General features: G+C 63.7%; 3 protein-coding genes across 4 annotated transcripts; 2 read left to right on the plus strand and 1 right to left on the minus strand.

Annotated features, from left to right (window-relative positions):
* Positions 1-613: 613 nt before the first annotated feature.
* RELL2 (RELT like 2) lies at positions 614-11408 on the plus strand. 2 transcript variants are annotated; one of them, XM_068697847.1, is made up of 8 exons: positions 614-2528; positions 3053-3266; positions 4169-4234; positions 4321-4387; positions 4717-4905; positions 8780-9311; positions 10723-10765; positions 10933-11408. In XM_068697847.1, the coding sequence occupies exons 2-7, from the start codon at positions 3059-3061 to the stop codon at positions 10762-10764; spliced, it is 1104 nt and encodes a 367-aa protein (XP_068553948.1). In that variant the 5' UTR covers positions 614-2528; positions 3053-3058; the 3' UTR covers position 10765; positions 10933-11408. The 2 variants fall into 2 exon arrangements, with proteins under 2 accessions (XP_068553948.1, XP_068553949.1); XM_068697848.1 differs by lacking the exon at positions 614-2528 and adding an exon at positions 2542-2693.
* A 111-nt stretch (positions 11409-11519) lies between these two features.
* Positions 11520-16930, minus strand: FCHSD1 (FCH and double SH3 domains 1). Its single transcript, XM_068697845.1, has 19 exons — positions 16816-16930; positions 16618-16715; positions 16482-16527; positions 15524-15597; positions 15139-15283; positions 14920-15056; positions 14780-14843; positions 14554-14682; positions 14253-14375; positions 14067-14162; positions 13885-13992; positions 13684-13788; positions 13159-13422; positions 12996-13079; positions 12677-12854; positions 12392-12597; positions 12217-12313; positions 12079-12146; positions 11520-11924 (listed from the first exon to the last, which is right to left on the minus strand). The coding sequence occupies exons 1-19, from the start codon at positions 16834-16836 to the stop codon at positions 11865-11867; spliced, it is 2103 nt and encodes a 700-aa protein (XP_068553946.1). The 5' UTR covers positions 16837-16930; the 3' UTR covers positions 11520-11864.
* A 945-nt stretch (positions 16931-17875) lies between these two features.
* LOC137864149 (proteinase-activated receptor 3-like) lies at positions 17876-20290 on the plus strand. Its single transcript, XM_068697992.1, has 2 exons — positions 17876-18478; positions 19243-20290. Exons 1-2 carry the CDS (start codon positions 18400-18402, stop codon positions 20253-20255), a joined length of 1092 nt encoding a protein of 363 aa, XP_068554093.1. The 5' UTR covers positions 17876-18399; the 3' UTR covers positions 20256-20290.
* The last annotated feature ends 38 nt before the right edge of the window (positions 20291-20328 follow it).

Genomic DNA, 20328 nt, shown 5'->3' on the forward strand with positions numbered 1-20328 from the left:
CCCCAGTTACCCCCCAGCTACTCCCAATTACACCCAGCTGCCCCCAACTACCCCCAGATGCCCCCAGTTACCCCCCAGCTGCTCCCAGTTACCCCAGCTGCTCCCAATTACCCCCCAGCTGCCCCCAGTTACCCCCTAGCTACCCCAAATTACTCCCAGGTACTTCCAATTACCCCCCAGCTGCTCCCAGTTACCCCCCAGCTACTCCCAATTACCCCCCATCTGCTCCCAGTTATCCCAGGTGCTTCCAATCACCCACCAGTCACTCTCAGTTACCCCCATCAGCTCCCAGTTACCCCCAACTGCCCACTGTTCCCCCCATCAGCTCCCAGTTACCCCCTACCTACCCCCAGTTAGCTCCCAGTATCACCCCCCCATATCCCCTTTCTCCCCTGCCCCTTGCCCAGCCGCGGGCACTGGCAGGACGGGGCACAGGGACACAGCCGTGGGGCACAGGGGACGTGCTGTGACACCCGTCCCACCCCTGGGATCCCCGGGATAAAGCTCTTGGGGCCACCCCCGCTGGCACCTCAAGGTGCGGGGGGCAGATAACGCCCGGATGGGCCCACGAGGCTGCTCGGGCGTCACGGCGACAGCACGGGGGGGGGGCTCGGGCCCCAGAAATGAAAACACCCTCGTTTTAAAGGCCACTGACGTGCCAGTGACGTCTGGAAATCTTACAGGGGGGTTAAGATTGGGCAAAGCGTCTGGCAAGAGTTGGTTTTGGCCGTAGTGTTTTTATGGAAATTATGGCAATTTTCGCACTGAGCATCGCAGCAGAGACCCCAGGAGGAGCCCGCCCGTGGGATTTCCACACCCATCCCCGTTAGCTGCCACGGGGACGCCAAGCACGGCGCAGACGTGTGGTGTCGTGGGGGGGCTGCCACCCCGCTGCGGTGAGAGCAGGGGACAAGGGGGCCCGGTGATGGGCTGGGACTGGGGAAGAGCTGCTGGAATTTCCCAGAGGGGACCAGAGCCTCCAGCTTCGAAGCCTTGAAGGCTTCTGAAGGGACTGAGCAGGGGTGGGGGATGCAGCTCCATGGGGATGCAGCACATCCACGGGGATGTTGTGACCAGGGCTACCACACCATGTCCCAGCACTGCCCTATAACTGTTGGTGGAAGGAAGGACGGATGGGAGGAGAAACACCATGGACTGGGAATACCCTGCAAGGAGCCAGGCAGGAGCAGAGCCCCGCTTCCACCTCCTCCTCCCCAAGCAGGGTGGCCCCGGCTGTGGGAAGGGACCGAGCAGGACTGGAGCTTGTTTCTGTCCCCTGTAGGATTGCCACGCAGAAATGCACTGGGTGGGTGGAAGCGCCGTGGAGCAGAAAGGGATTTATTGTGCAGGACAGCGTGGGTGTGAGAGCAGAAGGAGTCAGCCTCACCCCAGGGCTCGGGAGATGTGAGGAGCCCCTCTTTGACCACGGAGCAAACCCCTGTTAACATCCTGACAGCAGATTGTGCGATGCTGTGGGTCGTCGCAGCATGCTGGACCAGCAGCAGGAGCCCTCTCCTGTCCCACTGCCCGTGGTCTTCTCCTGCCGTGGCTGCTCTGCCTCCATCCCAGCCTGTCTCCCTGCCGGGACAGCACGCAGGAGGGTGGCACCTAAAACATGGTGACCCTGTGAAGTCACAGGGGTGGAGGAGGGTCCTGGGCTCCTTGTGGCCATTTCCATGGCTCTCCTGGCCACTTTTGGATGGGGACAGGAGCTGTCACAGTGGCACAGCCGGTGGCTAGGTTATGGGTTTCCTCACCTGTACCCATGCTCACGGGATGGTTCAGCTGTCCTCGAGCTGGAGGAGGCTCGGTGGCAGTGGGACAGGAGGGTCAGTGTCACCAGGGCTTGCAGAGGTGACGTGCTTTTGGGGTGGAGGACCAGCACCAGTCGAAGGACCCAGAGGCTTCATGTGCTGCAGCAAAGTAGATTTGGGTAAAGCCTCCTGGAGTGAGGATAAAGAAGGAGGAGGAGGTCGTGGCACTGCCATGGCTGGGGATGTTGAACAGCTCGGTCCTTTTTTGGGGAAAGAGGGAGAGCCAGTGTCCCCAGTGTGGGGTATTGGGGTGTGGGGGCTCCTTTGCCACGCTCCCACTGGTGCAGATAAACACACCTCACCCCCATGCCGAGACCCCTTCCACCCTGCTCCCCCCAAAAACCGCCCAAAAAGGATGGTGCTGGGAAAACTGGGCTGCACGGAGCTGGGGTGATGTGAGGCTGCCCCAGGGCAGGGAGCAGCGCGCCAGCACCCGACGCTCCCGTTTGCCCCTTGCTGCAGCTGCCAGCAGCATTTCCCTGAGCTCCCCTGCAGCCTGCCCCCTCCGCAGCCGCTCCGGAGAGCTCGAGCTGAGGACAAGCGGGTGCTTTGCCTGGCAGGCGCTGCCTCGGCAGGCAGAAGCCGCTTGGCTGCTTCCCGAGGAAGCCAGGGCAGCGGAGGATGCTCGCGGCGGTCCCCAGCCGCAGGGATGCGGGGTTGCTAGGAGGCAGGTGAAGGTGACGGGGACAGCGTTGCGGAGCACCGCAGGCCCAGGTACCGCCGCAGCCCTGCTGCGGGGACGGGGATGGGGACAGGAGGGCCCCCGGAGCCCCCGCGCAGAGCAGGCGGCGGCGGTGGAGGGAAGGAGCTGTGGGGGGACCGGTGGAGGATGCGGGAGCTGGCGGCTGGCTCGGCCCTTCGTCGCCACCGCTCCCTGCCGTGAGTAGCCAGAGGGGCGAGGGGCTCCGGCAAGGGCGATGCTGGGGGCCCTGTGTCCTTGGGGTGCTGCCTGCAGCGGGGTGGGGGGGGCGATGCAGCAGCCTCCAGGCTGGTGCCGCTGCTGCCCTTGGGATGCTTCGGCGGCTGCGATGTGTCCTTGGGAAACCGCGCTGGGCCGGCCATGGCGGGGCCGGGGATGAGCCCTCATCCCGAGCTGGGAGCTGGGTCTGACCCAGCAGGGCCCGGCGGCAGCGCAGAGGACACGAGGAGGAGGAGGAGGAGGAGGAGGAGGAGGAGGAAGAGGAGGAGGCGCAGGGAGCCTGCCGGGGGTCTCCGAGCCGCCTTCCCCCTTCTCCTAGATCCGCATGTCCGACCAGAGCAGCAGCGATGATGGGGAGTCCGACCCCCAGCACAGCCTGTCCATGGTCTTCCTCCTCGTCCTCGTCTTCTTCATCATGGGGCTGGTAGGATTCCTGATCTGCCATGTCCTGAAGAAGAAGGGCTACCGCTGCCGGACTTTCCGGGACGAGCTCGACCCAGATAACAAGGACGTGCTGGCGGAGCTCCAGGCCAGTGAGTACGGGCAGCGGGGGTGCCAGGGGGCTGTGGTGCTGCCCTTTGGTGCTCCTTAAATTCAACCCTCGGGTATGGGCTGGGGGTGGCCGGGGACCCTGTGGTGGGACGTGGTGACCACACTTTTCCCCAGGGCCTGTCCCTGCTACGTGCTTGCAGAGTCCATGCAAACCCTGAGCTGTGCCCTGTGGGTGCACACCAGAGCTCGCGAGTTGAGTTGGCTGCGCACAAAGACAGTGTGTGAAGTTTCCAGGTTGGCTTTGCCTGCTGGAGATGCCACAGCCCAGGGAAACATCTCTGTGGGCTTCCAGGAGTGCAGCAGTGGCCACTGATGGTGCTGTGCAGGGCAGCTGCCCACCAGACCTCTGCCAAGCCCCCTGCCCCCTCAAAGCGGGTTGTGATGAATGCTGGCAACGGGTGCCACAACAGGGCAGACATCCAGCCAAGTTTCCCCAGCACGCTCCTTTAAGCTTCTAACACTCTATCTCGGGGACTTTCTCCATCAGAGGTGGTTTCTATGTATTTAGCAAGCCCCCCATGGGTTTCTTGGCTGTGAACCTGTCCCGTTTACCCTTGGAGGCCTTTAGCACTGCAGCATCCTGAAGGTGGCAGCCCCAGGGCTCAACTGTCCTCATGAGGAGCCTCCTCTTTGAGCCTGTTCCAAACCTGCTACCCACTCGTGTCCTTGGATACTCCCCAGAAGGAGCAACGTGCCCCCACCTCGCCACACCACTGGCTGCCATTTCAGCCCCCTCCTTTCCAGGGTGGAGCTCTGGAGTTCCTCAGGTTCCTCCTGCAGCCGTGGGGACTTGAAGCTCCTCGGGACTCTGTCGGCACTCACAGCTCCTGCTGAGCTGGGTCTCCCAGCCCCACGCCCTCAGTGCCATGTTTTCTCCTTTCAGATGAAGAGGAGGAGCTGAACGAGGACACCGTGGAGAAGATCGTGAGATGCATCATCCAAAATGAAGGTGAGAGTTTCCTTGGGCTGGCCTTGAAGCCTTGGAGCCTTGCTGACCGCTTTGGCTGACACGCTGCCTTTTTCCTCTCTCTCCAGCCAATGCAGAGGCCCTCAAGGAGATGCTGGGGGACAATGAAGGGGACATCCCATTGCCAGTGCCCAGGTGAGGGAAGCAAATTCCAGCTTGTGGCTCTTCCTCAGTAATGGAGAAGCAACCCCTGGGCATCACCTGGGTCCTCAGACTCTGCACCTGGCCCCTTCCCATGTCTGCAGCTTCTTACAAAGCATCTTCCCAACAAGAACTCCATCTCCCCTGGGACATGGGGGTTGTGAGGACTGCTTTACTTCTTTGCCAACAGAAATATCCTGTTGCCCTCATAGGAGGTCCCCTCAGGAACTGCTGCTTCTCAGGGCTTGCCATGCTCAGGCTGCAGCAGGGTAGGGAAGGCTCCTCCAGATATCACAACCTGTCACGTCCTTTTCCTCTTGCAGCCTTTGTCCCCACCGCAACAGCCAGGACGGGGGCCCACCACACCACCACACGGTGCATCTGGGCTCCACGCAGGCCCCCTGCATCCACTGCAGCAAGAGGAAGAGGCACCCGCTGCACCGGCAAGGAAGGTCCAAGGATGGCAAAGGCAGGATGCATCCCGGAGAGACCACCGTCTTCTCAGTGGGCAGGTACTGGAATGAGCCTTGCTCTGATGGAGCAAGCATTACGGAGAGACTTCTCAGTTCCCCTTCCCTACTTAACCTGTGCCAGATATCCCTTGCTCAAGCCACGTGCCACGTGCCTCCCGCACCTCCAAATTCCCGTGGTGTGCAGCAGGCCGTGACGCATGGGTGCCTTTCCCCTTCCTTTTCCACAAGGTGACTCAGGCCTAGGTTGCTCTGCTGACTCAGAGCCGGGCAGAGCCCCAAATCCACGTCCCTTCAAAGCCTGTTGTCCCACCTACATGCGACTTGGGGTCCTTCTTGCTGCAGGGGCAGTGGCCCCAGATTTTAGAGATCTCGTGAGGAGAGGGAGGAGGTGACACAGGTCCCTGTTGCAAGTTGCCACCATCAGAATGAAAGAGTGGCTATTCTCCTCCAGGTCTTTGCCTGCAGTGATGACTGTAATCAGATGCTGTGGGAGGAATATGAGAGCAGGGGAGTGTACTTGACACTTCCCACAAAGAGTCTCCCAGGCCCCATCTGTTCTCACCTCAAGGGACTCCCAGAGCTGCCTGTGGTCTCTGAGCAGTCATCAACCTTTGATACAATCTGCGACCCTGCCCAGGTTGCCCCATTCCCCAGCAGAAAGGTCTGGTCCTGCTATGGTGACGATGAGCCAGATGGGGCATTGGGAGGAGTTGTTTTCACCATCGGAGCCAGAAATCTCAGAAGGGAGATGAATTGGGAGCTTTTATGGGGAGCTGGTAAAGGAGAGGACCTCCCCGTGCCAAGCTCTGGCTGAGATCACCCCTTTCTGCAGGAGGAAAGCTTTTGGCTTCCTATGGGCTGGTTGCTGCCAGCTGTCCTTGGTGTCAGAGCTGGTGGTTGGTAAGCCAGATCTCTGCACAGCTGCGTGTTCACGGCTAATCTTCCCTGGCTGGAGCCCAGCTCCTTCTGCTCCTCTGTGTCCTTCACCCATGTTCTTCTCAGTCTCCTCTCACTCAGCTCTGTGTGCCTGGAGAAGATAGTCCCCTCCTAAATGTGCCTTCCCTCACATCCCAATTTTCTCTCCTTATCCTTGTTAAGTTCCCATGTCACATACGCCTTTTCCAAGGTTATATGTTAGAAGTTTCCACTTCCTGAATCTCCTTGGTGTGAGGTCCAACTGCTAAAGGCCTGTGTGTCCATGAGGTACAAAACTATCTCCAAATTCTGGCTCGTGCTTCCCAGCTGCCCTCTCTGCTCTTCCAGTTCCCCGATGACTTTTCAGGGAGTGTCCTTGCTGCGTCTTGCTATGAGTATCCTGATTGCACAAGCCACCTTGATTCATGACCACACACAAAAACTCCACTTTAACCTGCTTCTCTTTGCAGCCCTCAGATCTTGTTCATCCATTTTTGGCTGTCGCTTTTGCCTTGGAGACAGAGGCTGGGAGTCCGATCCCCTTTCCTATTGACCAGGTCCAGTGTGGTCGGAGTGGGTCCACAGAGGCTGTCAGGGGCTGGAGCACACGGTGTGTGAGGAGCTGCTGAGGGCATGGGGTTTGTTTGGCCTGGAGAGGTCTAGCGGGGATCTAATCGCTCTGAAACCACTCAGGGGTGAGGGGAGTTTAAGTAAGTGAAGATGGAGCTAGATTCCTCTCAGAGATGCACCAAGAAGGACAAGAGGCAGCAGCTGCAAGTTGTACCTAGAGAAATCTGGATGAGGTGCAAAGATTGCGCCCTGTGAATTGTGCTGCCCTGTGGAAGGGCCCCAAGCAGCAGGGGAATTGCCATCCTTGGGGATCTCCAAACCCAGCTGGAGAGGTTTTGGAGAGCCCCGAGCAGCCTGACCAAGGGTGGAAGATGGCTCCACCTTGAGCAGAGGGTTGTACCAGAGGCCTTTCCCACCTAAACTGTCCTCTAATTCTGCAGTATTCAGGTTTAAATGATCTGTACTCTCATATTATTGAATAATTTATCATCTATTTTAGGGCTTTCCTAAACCTTTCATCTTTGCCATCACTACCATGCTAATGAGCGGCCACATCAGAGGAGCCTTCCCTCACCACGCACCAACCTGCCAGCGGCAAAGCTCGTCCGCAGCCCATCCACATCTCACAGAGGTCTCATCCCTGTCTCGCTCCACTGCAGCACATCGTGTCCTGTTGGATCAAGTGCCCTAGCCGTGCTGACTAGGCAGACACCAAAACGCTCCTGCCCTTCTCCTCATCATCCGGAGGGAGGTTTTTCTTGTGTCCTCTCCAGCCTGAATCCTGCCTCCTCCTCTGAGTGCCTCCCCGTCTCCTTCAGGCTGACACTGCTCAAAGGTGTTACTGAGAAATGATCCCACCATTTGTGCCTCCTCCCGGTCCCTTTTTGGGACTGGAGCATTCTGTGGCCTTCTCGTATCACCGTGCTGGTGCCCTGTCTCCAGATACCTGGATAGACCTCAAAGGTCACATTTGCTGTGGCTCAGCCCAACCCCAGCAGTCCTCTGGGAACATCATGCTGAGCTGGAGCATTTCCCTTCTCAACCCTACCAATTTATGAGCAGTGTTTCAAGCTGTGATGCTGAGGAGTCTGTATTGCCTACCCTGGTGATGTTATTTACGGTTCTGGCCACCTGGTGCTCTGGCCATCTGCTGAGGACTGCGCTGCCTCTGTCTGGAGCTCCCCCGTGCTTGAAGAGGGCTTAAGAACTACCACTGGGTAACCCAAATATCTTCTTGAAGTCACGTTCCTCATTGCTGTCCTCTGCTTGCTGGCCTGTCCTTCCTTGCTCCTGACACAGGACCACTGGTGGTCTCCTCCACTCACTTGCTCTGGCAGCTCATCCTGGATCTGTTCTTTCTTGTACCCTCCTTCTCAGCGTCCTCCTTCGGGATGACCATTAGCTTTACATTCAGGTCTTGCTCTTCTTTCAGCCCCAGCAGCACTTTAGCCTCACTGCTGGCACCATTTTGCCCTGCCTGCTGCTGACACACAGCCGAGCCCCAGCAGTGCCAGGGCCTTTTGGGCCCGAATCCCCCACAGTGGGTCCAGGGCTCTGCATGGGGGCACCAGCTCACTGGGGGAGACGTCCCCTCTGCTGGTCTAGCCATGGCGTGCAGTGCTTACATGGGGAAATCAGAGCTGGTCAGCACCAGCTCCCTTGCAGTTTGGTCTTTTAGACTTCGTGCATGCCCCCTCCTAAATCCCAAACTGACAGTGTTTCCCTAAACTCTCCCTTCTCCCCACATGCAGTACTGCAGTCCCCTCTGATTCTACACTCGTCCATTGTCTGTGTCAGGCTGACTTTGCAGTTCTCCTTCTCTCCCTGGAGCTTTGAGCTGCTCCCTGGCACGCAGCGGAGGCTTGGTGGGCCGCTCAGCACCAGCCATTGCACCAGGGGGCTGTGCACAGCTTGCCCTGGTGGGTTTTAGCCCAGCAGCTCCTCTTTGTGCTTGATCCCTGTCCCCACACACAGCTCACCCTTTCCTCAGCTGGCAGAGCGGCCCTGCAGCCCCTCACACACATCCCTTCCCCCTGGGATCGGCCCCAAATGCACCAAATCCACATCCAAGGCTCTGTACAAGACCTTCTTTGGCCAGGCTTCATATCAGGGCTGTTACCTGTCCTGCCATGAGAGGACAGACCATCAGGGCTGGCACCAACGTCTGGATTGGCCTTTTTATCCTTCTCTTTACCAGCACTTTGTCCTGGGTCTGCTTTCCACAGAAAATGAAGGAAATCTGGGGTGAGGTGGCCAGGGCATGTCTGGGGTGGGTGTCAATGCCGAACAGGTCTGAGGGTTTGGAGATCAGCACGGGTCGGCGACAAAGAGAGAGGATCCCACACTGGTGGTAAGCTGGAAATAGTGTTGGGAAGAAAACAGTGGGAGAATGGAGGGAAGAGCTTTTGACCTGCCCATCCCGTTGCAGGTTTCGTGTCACGCACATCGGGAAGAAGCCCACCTTCCCTGAGCCGCAGGACAGCACCCAGCCCGATGGCAGCAGGGAGCTGAGCACGGAGGAGCTGGAGCACAGCAGCGAGCGGCTGCGGAGGGAGCGGGCTCGCAACGGGACTGTTCCCACGGGTGGCCTGGAGAACGGGGCCGTCCAGGGGGGAGCAAAAAGCACGGAGCTGAGCCGCTCCAGCACCCCAGCTCCAAACACGCCTGGCAGCCGGGACGGCAGAGCGGCGGGCAGGGCGGGCAGCTCTCCCGGCAGCACAAGTCACCAGCGGAGGCACCCGAGCCGTCGGGATCTGGGAGGGTCGAGCCCCAGCATCCCGGGGCTGCTGGGGCAGGAAGGAGGGCAGAGGGGCAGCATCTGCCAGGAGGAGGCTGGACTGGGGTCAGCAGATGAGGTGTCGGATATTCACGGGAGCCTGAGCCTACACGAAGGGGCAGAGGAGCTGGGAAGGGAGGAGAGCAGCCGAAGACAGCCCGCAGCGGAGGCCATGGGGCAGCAGGTGGGTTCCTCCTCTTCCTCATCCCCCGGTGGTTGTCTGGGTTGGAGGGGCTGATCCAAATTGAAATCCACCCTCTTTCAGTTTAAAACCATTGCCTCTCATCCCGTCACTACAAGCCCTAGGACAAGGTCTTCCTCTTTCTTGTGAGCCCCTTCATACATGGGAAGGCCACAACGAGGTATCCTGGGGGCTCCTCTTTTCCACACAGCAGCGTGAGCCCTGCTGCAGGGACCGAGGAGCTGGGGCTGGCTGTGGTGTGGGACCTGCTCCATGTCCCGCACACCCTGCTCCCTTTCCCTAGCTGGATTTTCCCATCCTTTTTCTAATGCCTAATGGCAAAGAGGGGTGCTCTCGTTCCACGGACACCCTCTGAGCGCTTCTAATGGGATGGGTCTGAGGAGACGTGACTTCTCCCTGGGAAGTCACCTTCTCCTCTGCACAGGGCTTATTCTCTGTTGGAGCTCACCGCAGCCAGCAACCTGCAGGCAGGGCAAGATGCCCCCAGGAGCCCTTCTGGCCTTGATTGAAGCCTGGGAAGGGGTGAAGCCACCAGGCTGGGGCTTGGTTGTTCTTCCCACCTTGGTGCTTGGAGCAGGGAGCAGCACCTGGGCAGCTCCCAGCCTCTCCACCTGACACCCTGCTGGAGCTGCTAGCGAGCTCTGGGCAGCACTGGTGAGGAGATGGGGTGCTTGGACCCCAGTGGGCTAGCCCGCTCCCCGTTGCTGCCAGAGGAGGAGGAAAACAAAGGGTTTGGGGAAAGAACCTGTGCGTCTCAGTGCTGGGGACTTGTCCCAGGGCTGGGAGCCTGCTTGAAGGAAGGAGGATGGACGTGAATGTGGAAAGCCTAAGGAAGACCCTTAGGATGGGCTGATGGGCTGCAGCCTTCCTTCAGAGACCTCACCAGAAGACTGCAGAGGCAGCAGGAGGTCCTCCTTCCTCCAGTGGCCCAGCACGCAGCCCTTTCCTCCTGCTCATCTTCCCTTTGATTCACGGTTGAGGAGAGCAGGGAAGGGGCAGGGTGGACAAAGCAGAAGGTTGAGATGTGGGGCAGGAGAAGCACGGACAGCCCTGGGCACAGCCAAGCACCCAGCCCTGGGGCTGCTCCACTGGGCTTTGTGGTTTTGCTTTGGTATGATCAGGGACACGGGGCCACAGGGAGGACAGCGATGGGACGTCAATAAGATGTTGGCCACCAAGCCCTGGAGCTGCTCAGCAGCTACCCTGTCCCTTAGGTCCCTGCCAGGACCACCTGAGGGCTGTCATCTGCTGCCTGGCACGTCCTGCAGGCGGCAGAAGGGCAGAGAAATGGGAATGGGGCTGTAAGTCAGCGGGGTCACAGCCACCAGCTCCTGGGTCCCCCAGGTCCCCCCAGGAGCGCTGCCTGACGCCTGCATCTCTCCCCCTCCCGCAGGAGCCCAGCACCATGGTACAGGACCGAGGAGCCACCGTGTGACGTGAGTGCTCATCCCCAGCCCCAAGTCCAGGTCCTGGGGTGGGGCAGGGGGGCACGGCTGCAGAGAGGGGCCGAGCGGTGCAGAGCGCCCATCTACCTGCGGGGGGTACCCGGCTGGCCACCGCGGTGGCCGTGGGCCAGCCCCATCCCACTTCTCTCTCCCCGCAGCTCCTCTCCACTCCCGGCCACAGCAGCCAACGGGAGGGACGGGGCCCCCGGCCCCACACCGGGCTGGGGGCTCTGCCGCGGGGGGCAGCCGGCCCCAGCCCCAGCCTCAGCCTGGGCGAGCAGCTTGGCATGGCCAGAGCGACGCGCGGACATTACAGACCTCATCCCATCAGCAATAGTTACCCAACTCCCACCCACCACCAACAACCCCCCACCCCGGGGGTCCCCCCAGCCTGGCACAAGTGGGGATTCCCCCTCCCCCAGCACCCTGCTGCCACCCAGTCCCCGCACCCCCCAGAAGGATGCTGCAGGGGCAGTGGCACCAGCTCGAGCCCCCCGCATCCCCCAACTCACCGCAGAGCACAGCCCCGGCGGTGCCACCGAGCAGGACGCGGCGCAGCACCTGCCGGCACGAAGCCCCCAGCGCCACTGGGGAGGGACTGCGCAGCGCCCGGGGGGCGCTGATGGAGATGGGAGCCTCCAGCCCTGCCCTGGCACAGGGCAACCCGGCCCCCAAGGCGAGCTTTGGTGTTAAAGTGCACTGTAAATAGATGAGCTAAAACCATTAAAGCTGCTGAACACAGCGGTGGAGCGAACTGGTTTTATTGGGGCACGGCCACTCCCTGCTCGCAACGAACACGGTGCGGTGCCCAGCACGAGGAGGGGCAGAGGGGCCTGGGGAAGTAATGCTGTGGGCGAGGGGCAGGGGCACAGCTGCCCGGTGCCATACAGGGGTGCAGGAGCACCCTGCAAGCAGCACTGGGCAGGATGCAGCCCCCAAAGAGACCAGCTCGGGGAACAGCGGGGTGCAGGGCAGGTCCTGCTCCCCTCCACACCACCTCCTGCCCCAGGGGAGCAGCCCGAGGATGGGGGGCATGTTTCGCTCAGGTGAAGATTGTGCAGCCCGGGGAGGGCCAGGGACACCCCCAGGGTCAGCTGAAGTCCAGCTCGGGCTCGGGGGCTCTGCCGGGTGGTGGGGGAGGCGCACGGAGCTGCCAGGAGAGGAGAGGAGATGCCCACAGGCTGAGGCCGGGGGCTCCCCATTGCCTTGACCCACAGTACAGAGGCTGTGGGGATGCACAACCCCTCTGTGGGGACCCGGGACAGGATTTGGGGGGGAGATCATCGCAATGAAGGGGCGCTTACCGGACGGATGCGGGTGGCCGACAGGTCTGGAGAGCTCTGCCCGCTGCCTGTGCCCTCCTGCCTGCCAACTGGACCCACACAGGAGCTCAGACACGCTCTGTGGGCCCTCCCTGACACCCCTCAACCCCCAGCACTCACCTCCCAGCAGAGTTTCGGGAGATGGGTTGGAGCCCAGGCTGGTGCCAGGCATGAGGCCGGGTGGGGAGAAGGGCGGCGGGGATGGCGAGGGCAGCTCCTGCGAGCACAGAGCTGAGTGCTGGAGCAGCACGGGCAGCACCAGGACCCCCCTGCAGCCACGGTCACTGTCACCAACCTGCCCAGCCGTCCCCCGAGCCCCGGTGAGCTCCTCCACCACCAGCGAGGGGAAGACGCCGACGCGGCCGTCGAAGTCCCCCGTCCAGAAGCCGTCGTCCACCTCGTCCTCGGCGCGGGGCAGCACGCGGATGATGGCACCCTCGGGGAAGCTCAGCTCCTCGGGGCTCTGCCCCTCGTAGTCGTAGAGGGCTCGCACCAGCCAGGCTGCGGGGAGGGGGCTCAGCACCACGGGATAAGGTGCCACAGCCCCATCCCAGGGTGATGATGTCCCCCACACACCCACCTCCGGGCTCCAGGACCAGCTCCGCAGCCATGATGCTGGAGAGCTGCCGCTGCAGGGCGGCCCCCGAGGGGCCCACGACACCGGTCCCAGTGGCCAAACTCGGCTCGCTGCCCACACAGCCCAGGGACAGCAGGTACTTCTCGGGGACGTAGCCGATCTGGCCTGCCTTGTTCCGAGCCTGGTGGGGCAGAAGCCACGCTACCACCCCAGTGACATGATGGCATTCGGGTTCCCCTGGCCCAGAACCCTCCAAAACTTCCCCCAGCTTTGGGATGAGCCCGAGGGCAGACCCCGGTCCACTCCGGCTGCCCACACCCACCTTCACCCACTCCTCCATGTCACCATCCTCGATGACCTCCAGCTCCTCTCCCTGTGCGATGGACAGCTCATCCGCCTGGCGGCCCTGTGGGGGACAGGGGACAGCGTGTCACAGCCAGGCTGGCGGTGCCATCCCCATGTGGGCAGGGCACCCGTGGCTCTACCTGGTACCCAAAGATGACCCGGCAGGTGTAGGGGTAGGTGCGGGCGGCGTGGCCGGGCTCAGCATCCTCGAATGTCTCGTCGCTGTCGTAGTCATCGAACTCAGCGGGGTCCAGCCCCATGGGCTCCTCCTCACCTGGCCGGGTGCTGCTGGGGGTCCGTGGGTGCTCCTCACCCGCCCGCACGGCCCCAGCCAGCCAGGCATCCACATCCAGCCCCGCCGCACGCAGCAGGGCCAGCCGAGCCTCTGCCTTCGCCTTGCCGACCTGAGGCACGGACCGGGAGGGGATAAAGGCAGGGACAGGGCAGGGATGGGGAGGGATGTTTTCAAGGGATAAGGTGACCGCTGTGGGGTGGGGGACAGCCAAGCCCCATCCCCAAGCACCCGGCCCCCAGCATGGCTGCTACGTGGCACAGCATCCCAGCACCGTGCTGCCACTGCAGCTCCACGTCCCTGTATCCCCCGTCCCCAAAACCCTTTGGGGCTGACAAACCTCGAGGCCACCCTGAGCACGTTCGGGACCCACCTCTGCCTTCCGGATATTTTCTCGTGCTTCCTCCATCTGCCGCTCGACAGCGGCCACCTCCGCCTCGGAGACCTGCTGCCTCCTGGCCTCCAGCCTCTGCAGCACCTGGGGCAGGTCGGGACGGGGGGCGGTGGGATGGGGCTGCGGCTGCTGCCCCTCCTCGAGACCCCCAATGAGGGATGGCCTCAGCCGCGCACCCACCTCCTCGCCGTGCGCCTTATTCTTGCTGTCCCGGGTCACCCGCGTGGCCCAGCGCCGAGCCTCCTTCTCCAGGCTGGCCCCGCCGTCCTCCGGCTCCAGCAGGGACACCTGGATGAGGACACGGTGGCTGGGAAGGGTCTGGGTGTGTGGCCTCCCCGTGTTGTACTGCCCCCCAAACCTACTTCAGGGATGCCAGTGAGCTGGAAACGCTGCTCGGGTGCCAGCGTGAAGGCGGCGTGGTCCTGCAGGAAGAGGAGCAGGTCCTGCTCCCGGCACACCTGCGGCGGGGAGAAGCAGGGGGCTGGGGGAGGGATGCTCAGCCGTAACCACCTGCCAGCCATAGGGGACCAGGGGACGAGTGGTGTTACCCGCGTGGCCGCCTCCGAAACGCTCTGGAACCACTCCTGCGTGGCCCTGCAGGTCTCCACCTCCGCCTGGCCCGCCGTGCTCAAGTGGTCCCGCAGCCGCTCGTAGAGGTCACCGTCCAGAGCCTGCGGAAAGCCAGTGGCAGACCCCCAAACGGCCCCCGTGCCCCTCGGGGACAGGGCAGGGGACCACGCTGACAACACAGGGACCTGTCCCAGCCCTGCGAGACCCCCGCTGTGCCCTGCTCAGGGGCTGTGTCCCCCCAGCAGCCCCGAGCTGTGGGGGTGACCCCAGAGCTCCCACCTGCATGACGGCGGGCAGCTCCACGCGGTAGTAGTGGTCCAGGTGGGCATTGGCGGACACCAGCGTGAGGACGTACTCGTTCTGCACGCCCACCAGCTGCCTCGAGTACTCGGCCAGCTGCGCGGAGAACTGGGGGACGGGGACAGCGAGGGGTGGTGACAAGGTGGGGGACACCTCCCCGTGCCGTCCCCGTGCCTTGACACCTCGCCGTCCCCGCGCTGCCCACCTTGGCGCTGAGTTTCTGCAGGCTGGCCTTGGTGTGGAAAATCCTCCGGTCGCTCTTGCGGAGCCTGGGGAGGATGGGGACAGCGTGACAAACCCTGTGTGTCCCCACCACTCCCGCTGCAACCCCCGTCCCCTCCTCACCGTGCCTCCACGTCGGCCGCCTTGTCCTTGGCCACCTCGCTGCTGTGCTGGAGGTGGGTGAACTGCTTCTTCGCCTTGTCCAGCTCCTTCACCGTCTCCAGCAGCTCTGCCTGTGCCTTCTGCAGCTGCTCGATGCTCTGGGAGGGGGATGTCAGCCTTGGGACACGTCCCCACTGCCCTCACCCTGTCCCGGGGAGGGGACGTGCCCTCAGCCCGTACCTTTTTGAGCATCCTCTCCTTGGACAGGCGGGCGGTCTTGGCGGCCTCGGTGGCGAGGCTGCGGTAGCTCTCGGAGGCGTTGACGCGGGCCTGCCCGGCGTACGTGGTCCCCTCGATGATGCCCTTCCAGACAGTGAGGACGCCCCTGCAGGGATGAGGGCAGGGGATCAGCCACACCGTGGGGCTCCTGTGCTTCTGGGGATGCCCAAAAAACAGCAAAACCAGCCCCTGCCATCCCCGCTGAGCTGGGTACCACATCCATGGGGACATCCCACCCACGGCTGCATCCCTGAGGCACCCAAATCCTGGCCAGCATTTGCCATCTCCAATTTGGGAAGGCCATGTATCAACCCCTGCCCCTTGTCCCCATCCCCCTGTAGCTCACCTGGAGTCACCGGCATCGCTGCGGCCCCGCTGCCAGTCCCTCTTCACGAACTGGCTGGCCAGCCTCTGCAGGGCCTGCGGACAGACCCGCTGTCACCGCTGCTCCCTCGCCGGGCACCCCGGCACCCTGCCACCCACCCCGGGGGTGAGAGCGGGTCCCCTGGGGCTGGCTGCCCACCCTGTGGGTGTCCCCGGGGGGGGGCAGGCTGGGGGCAGAAGGCAGCCCGTGCAGGGAAAGGAGGCAAAGGCTGGCCCCAAGGCAGCGCCAGGGGGTGCGGGGGGTAAAGGAAAGCCCCCCAGGCAGTGGCTTTCAGGAGCAAGGAGCAAGGACCAGGAAGGGGACATCAGTGAGGGACGCTGGCTGCGAAGGCAGAGTAGAGGAGCCCCAACAAAGCCAAGCGCAGAGCGATCTGAGCCCCGCGGGGGGGACACGGGGACGGTCCCCACGGGGTGCTGCACCCACCGGAGAGTCCACCGAGAGCACAGAGCAGGCGAGCGGCCGGGAAAGCAGCGGGGCAGCAGCGGGAGGGAGGCAGGAGGCGCAGCACAGCGGGGGGACGAGACCCCCTGGAGCCCCTTGGGTGCTGCTGGGGGAGAGAAGAGGGGGTCAGGGGGGTCGGGGGGTCCGAGAGGTCACGGGGTCAGAGGGGTCAGGGAGGTCAGAGGGGTCAGGGCAGGGGGTACCAGGCGCAGTGGCACTGCCACAACCTTAGGGGCTGTGGCAGAGGGGACACGAGGTGAGGGTCGCGGGGTGCCGGCTGTGCACAGGACGACCCCAAAGGACACAGTGGGGCCGTGCTGCGGTGCTGGAGCCCCGCGATGAGCCAGCACGGGCCGGGCCGGGCCGCCACCCCCCCCCCTCCCCGTGGCCATCCCCGCAGGGCCGCGCACCCCGGGGAGGCTCCGGGAGCCCCCCCGAGGGGCCGGGGCCGTTCCCGACAGCCCGGCCCCGTCCTCACCTGCCCGTACTCCCGCTCGATGGCAGCGCGCTGCTTGCTGTACGACCTGCGGGACAAGGCAGGGGGGCAGCGGGGCCGGTGGCGGACCCCGGCATCCCCCCCGGTGCCCCCCCGGTACCCCCCATCCCCCCGGTACCTGATGTCCTCCAGCAGCTCGGCGTCCCGCTGCTGCTTGCCCTGCAGCCCGCAGAGCTGCTCGAGGAAGTGCAGCTTCACCTCCTGGCTCAGCTTACCCTGCGGGCACGGCACGGCACGGCTCAGCCCCGGGGCACGCCACGGACCCCCCATCCCCATCCCCATCCCCTCCCCATCCCCTCCCCGGCCCCGCGCCCACCTTGCGCGGCGGCGGCTGCATCCCCCCGGCACCCCCCGGCACCCCCCGGACCCGACCCCGCGGCTGCCGGGCCCGGAACTGCGGCCCCGCCCCGCCCCCGGCAAGCCCCGCCCCCTCCGCAACAAGCCCCGCCCCCTCCGCATCAGACCACGCCCCCTACGAGTTAGACTCCGCCCCCTTATCAATAGACCACGCCCCCTACTCGTTAGGCCACGCCCCTCCGTGTTAGGCCACGCCCACACAGCCACGCCCCGTAACGAAGCCCCGCCCACTCGGTGTATTCCCGCCCCGATAAGCCCCGCCCACCGGGGTAAGCCCCGCCCCCCGTGCTGTCACCTCCCCTCCCCCCCCCAATATGGGCATGGGGAGGTGGGGGGGACATGGGGACACTGAGATAGGGACATGGGGACAGGGGTCAGGGGGATAAAGGGGGAAAAAGGGGATGGGGACACTGAGATGGGGACATGGGGACAATGGGACGTGGGGACAATGGGACATGGGGACACTGAGGCACAGGGACAGGGGACATGGGGACAGGGGACACAGGGACATTGAGACACTGAGATGGGGACATGGGCACAGGGATATATGGGGACATGGGGATGTGGGGACACAGGGACATGGGGACAGCAGTCAGGGGGATAAAGGGGGATGGGGACACTGAGATGGGGACACGGGGACAGGGGGACAATGGAACATGGGGACTTGGGGACACTGAGGCACAGGGACAGGGGGACACAGGGACAAGGGGGACATGGGGGGTGTGGGGACACCGCCACCCCTCGCGGAAAGGGTGCCTGGACCCTGGCCCAGCCAGCCCCTGCTGCAGGGACACGGGTGGGGGGGGACAGTGCCATGAGGGTCCCCTCAACCCTCGCCCCCCTGTCCTGTCCCCATGTCCCCATGTCCCCTGTCCCCATTGCCCCTCTCTTCTCTTTCTGCTGCCCCTTTCGTCCCATGCTCTGTCCCTGGGGGGCTCCCTGCTGTCCCTGTTGCCCCCCCCAGGACATTTTGGGGGCATTTTGTCCCTTTGCCCAGTGCCGCTTTGCCCTGTGCATTGTCACCAGCTGTCACCAGCTACGGGGTGACACGGGGAGCCAGGACAACATCCCGGGGGCCACACAGCACCGGGCTGGGCGCAGGAAGGGGCCGGCAGGAGGTCCCACTGGTGGTGTGGAACGGGCTCACCCGAAGCCACCAGCCCCGGGGACATCTGTTCCTGGCATGTCCCTGCGCCGCTGGCGAACGTCGCGTGTCACCTCCCTGCTGCGGTTTGCAAATCGTCCCCACGCAGCCACCAGCGGCTGCTTCCTCCTCCCCAGCCCGTCCATGCATGAGGCTGGGAACCCCCCTGTCCCCCACAGCTGGTGACATCCCCGCGGGGGGGACACCCATGTCCCCAGGGGTCACCCCCGGCCACCGCATCCCGCCGGGCTGCCGGGAACGGGGGCAGCGAGCACGCACGTGGCAGGGGAGGAAGAGGAAGGGAGCCGGTGGCCGTCCAGCCGCGGTGACGCACAGCGGGGCCAGCCCTGGCCGTGGCTCTCGAGGGCACGCAGCTCTGGTGGAGGCCACCCTGCCGAAATGTCCCCGCCGGTGACTTCTCCTGGTGCCACCGCCGCTGCCACCTTCCTGCTCGGCTTGGCCACCCAGCTCCCCTTGGGTAAGTGTCCTGGTGGCTGTCCCCTGGTGCGGTGGCACGGGTGACATGGGGCTGGGCGCAGCGGGATGGGGGGGATGACACTTGGTACTCGGAGAGGGTGGCTGTGTGACATGGTGACAGCTCCGGTGGTGCAGACCCCTGAGCCCGGGGGACATCAGTTCCAGGTGTGCCGGGGGACAACTTCCCCTCCCGGCACCAAAAAGCAACACGCTGTCCCCTGTCCCCTGTCCCGGGAGTGGTGGCAGGGTTTGCAGGGCACCTTGTCCCCATGCAGGGTCCCAGGGGCACATCCAGGCATGCGGTGGCCCAAAATCAGGGTGGGAACCTGGGGGGGGCTGCGGTGCCCCGGCTGCAGGAAGGGGCCGGCTGTCACTTGCTCGGCGGTGGCTTTTTTGGGTCCCTGCTTGTTCCCTGCTGCTGCGTCAGGGGAAAAGCCTCCGACCACAGGGAGCCGGCGAGCTGCGTGCGGCCAGGGCTGCGCCGGGAGGAAGAGGAGGAGGAGGAGGCAGGACCCTGGTGGCTTCGTCCCAGCCCTGTCCTGGTGTGGGTGGCCGTGTCCTGTGCCCCCCAACCTGGGTGAGACCCCCCAGGGTCTTTCATCCCAGGCACCCCAGTTTGCACCCAGCGGGGTGCTCGGGTTCCTGGGTGCCCACGCTGCAGGGAGCCACCTCCGCTGGGAGAGGTGACAGCTCCTGGGGGTCCCCGTGGGGAAGGGGCACCGAGAGGTGCTCTCAGCCCATCCCCACGCCTCGTGTCCTCCGCAGCCCGTGGCAGGGGGCGCGTCTTGTGGCCCCTCACCCCCCAGGAAGAAGCCAAGTGCCCCAGCGGCTCCGTGGAAGCTTTTCTCAACGGCACCATGTCCACCCGCCTCCTGCCCGCCCTCTACTCCGTGGTGCTGCTCGTGGCGCTGCCGGCCAACGCTGTGGCCTGCTGGGTCCTGGCGGCCAACTTCAGGAGGTGCTCCAGCTCCCTCTTCCTGCTCAACCTGGCCGGCGCTGACCTCCTCTTCGTCCTCCTGCTGCCCTTCAAGATCTGCTACCACCTCCTGGGCAACCACTGGCTCTTCGGGGACTACCTGTGCCGCGCCACGGTGGCCCTCTTCTACGGGAACATGTACAGCTCCATCCTCTTCCTCACCTGCATCGGCCTGGAGCGCTACGTCTCCGTGGTCCACCCATTCGCGCTGAGGGGCTCCAGGTGGACGTGGGGCAAGGCGGGCATCTGCGTGGGCATCTGGCTGCTGGTAGGGCTGGGCATGAGCCCCCTGATCTTCTACCCCCAGACAAAGCACAACTCGCAGCTGAACATCACGACGTGCCATGATGTCCTTGAAAAGGACGAGCAAAAGTTCTTTAGGTCCTATTTCCTCTCGCTGGTGGGGCTGGGCTTCGGCGTGCCCTTTGTGCTCATGACCATCTTCTACAGCTGCATCCTGGCCCGGCTGCTGGCCAAGAACAAAAACTACCGGCACGTGGTGTGCGTCCTGGCCGTGGTCTTCCTCGTCTTCATCCTCTGCTTCACCCCCAGCAACGTGCTGCTCTTCATCCACTACCTGCTGCAGGACACGGTGTGCAGCAACACCACCTACATCTGGTACACACTGGCCCTGGCCTTCAGCGCCTTCAACAACTGCTTCGATCCCTTCATCTACTTCTACGTCTCCCGGGATTTTCGGGGCTGGGTCCGCAACAGCTGCTGCCCCCAGCGGCTCCGGACGCGGAGGGGGTGGGAGAAGGCAGCCTCGTGCCTGAGGTCCAGCGAGCAGACCCAGCTCTAGGTGGGGCTGGGGACGCGGGGCTGTGTCCCCTGTGCAGAGGGGACCCTGCTCCAGCTGCCAGCCCAGGGCTCAC

The sequence above is a fragment of the Anas acuta genome, chromosome 14, assembly GCF_963932015.1.
Source record: "Anas acuta chromosome 14, bAnaAcu1.1, whole genome shotgun sequence".
Classification (NCBI taxonomy): domain Eukaryota; kingdom Metazoa; phylum Chordata; class Aves; order Anseriformes; family Anatidae; genus Anas; species Anas acuta.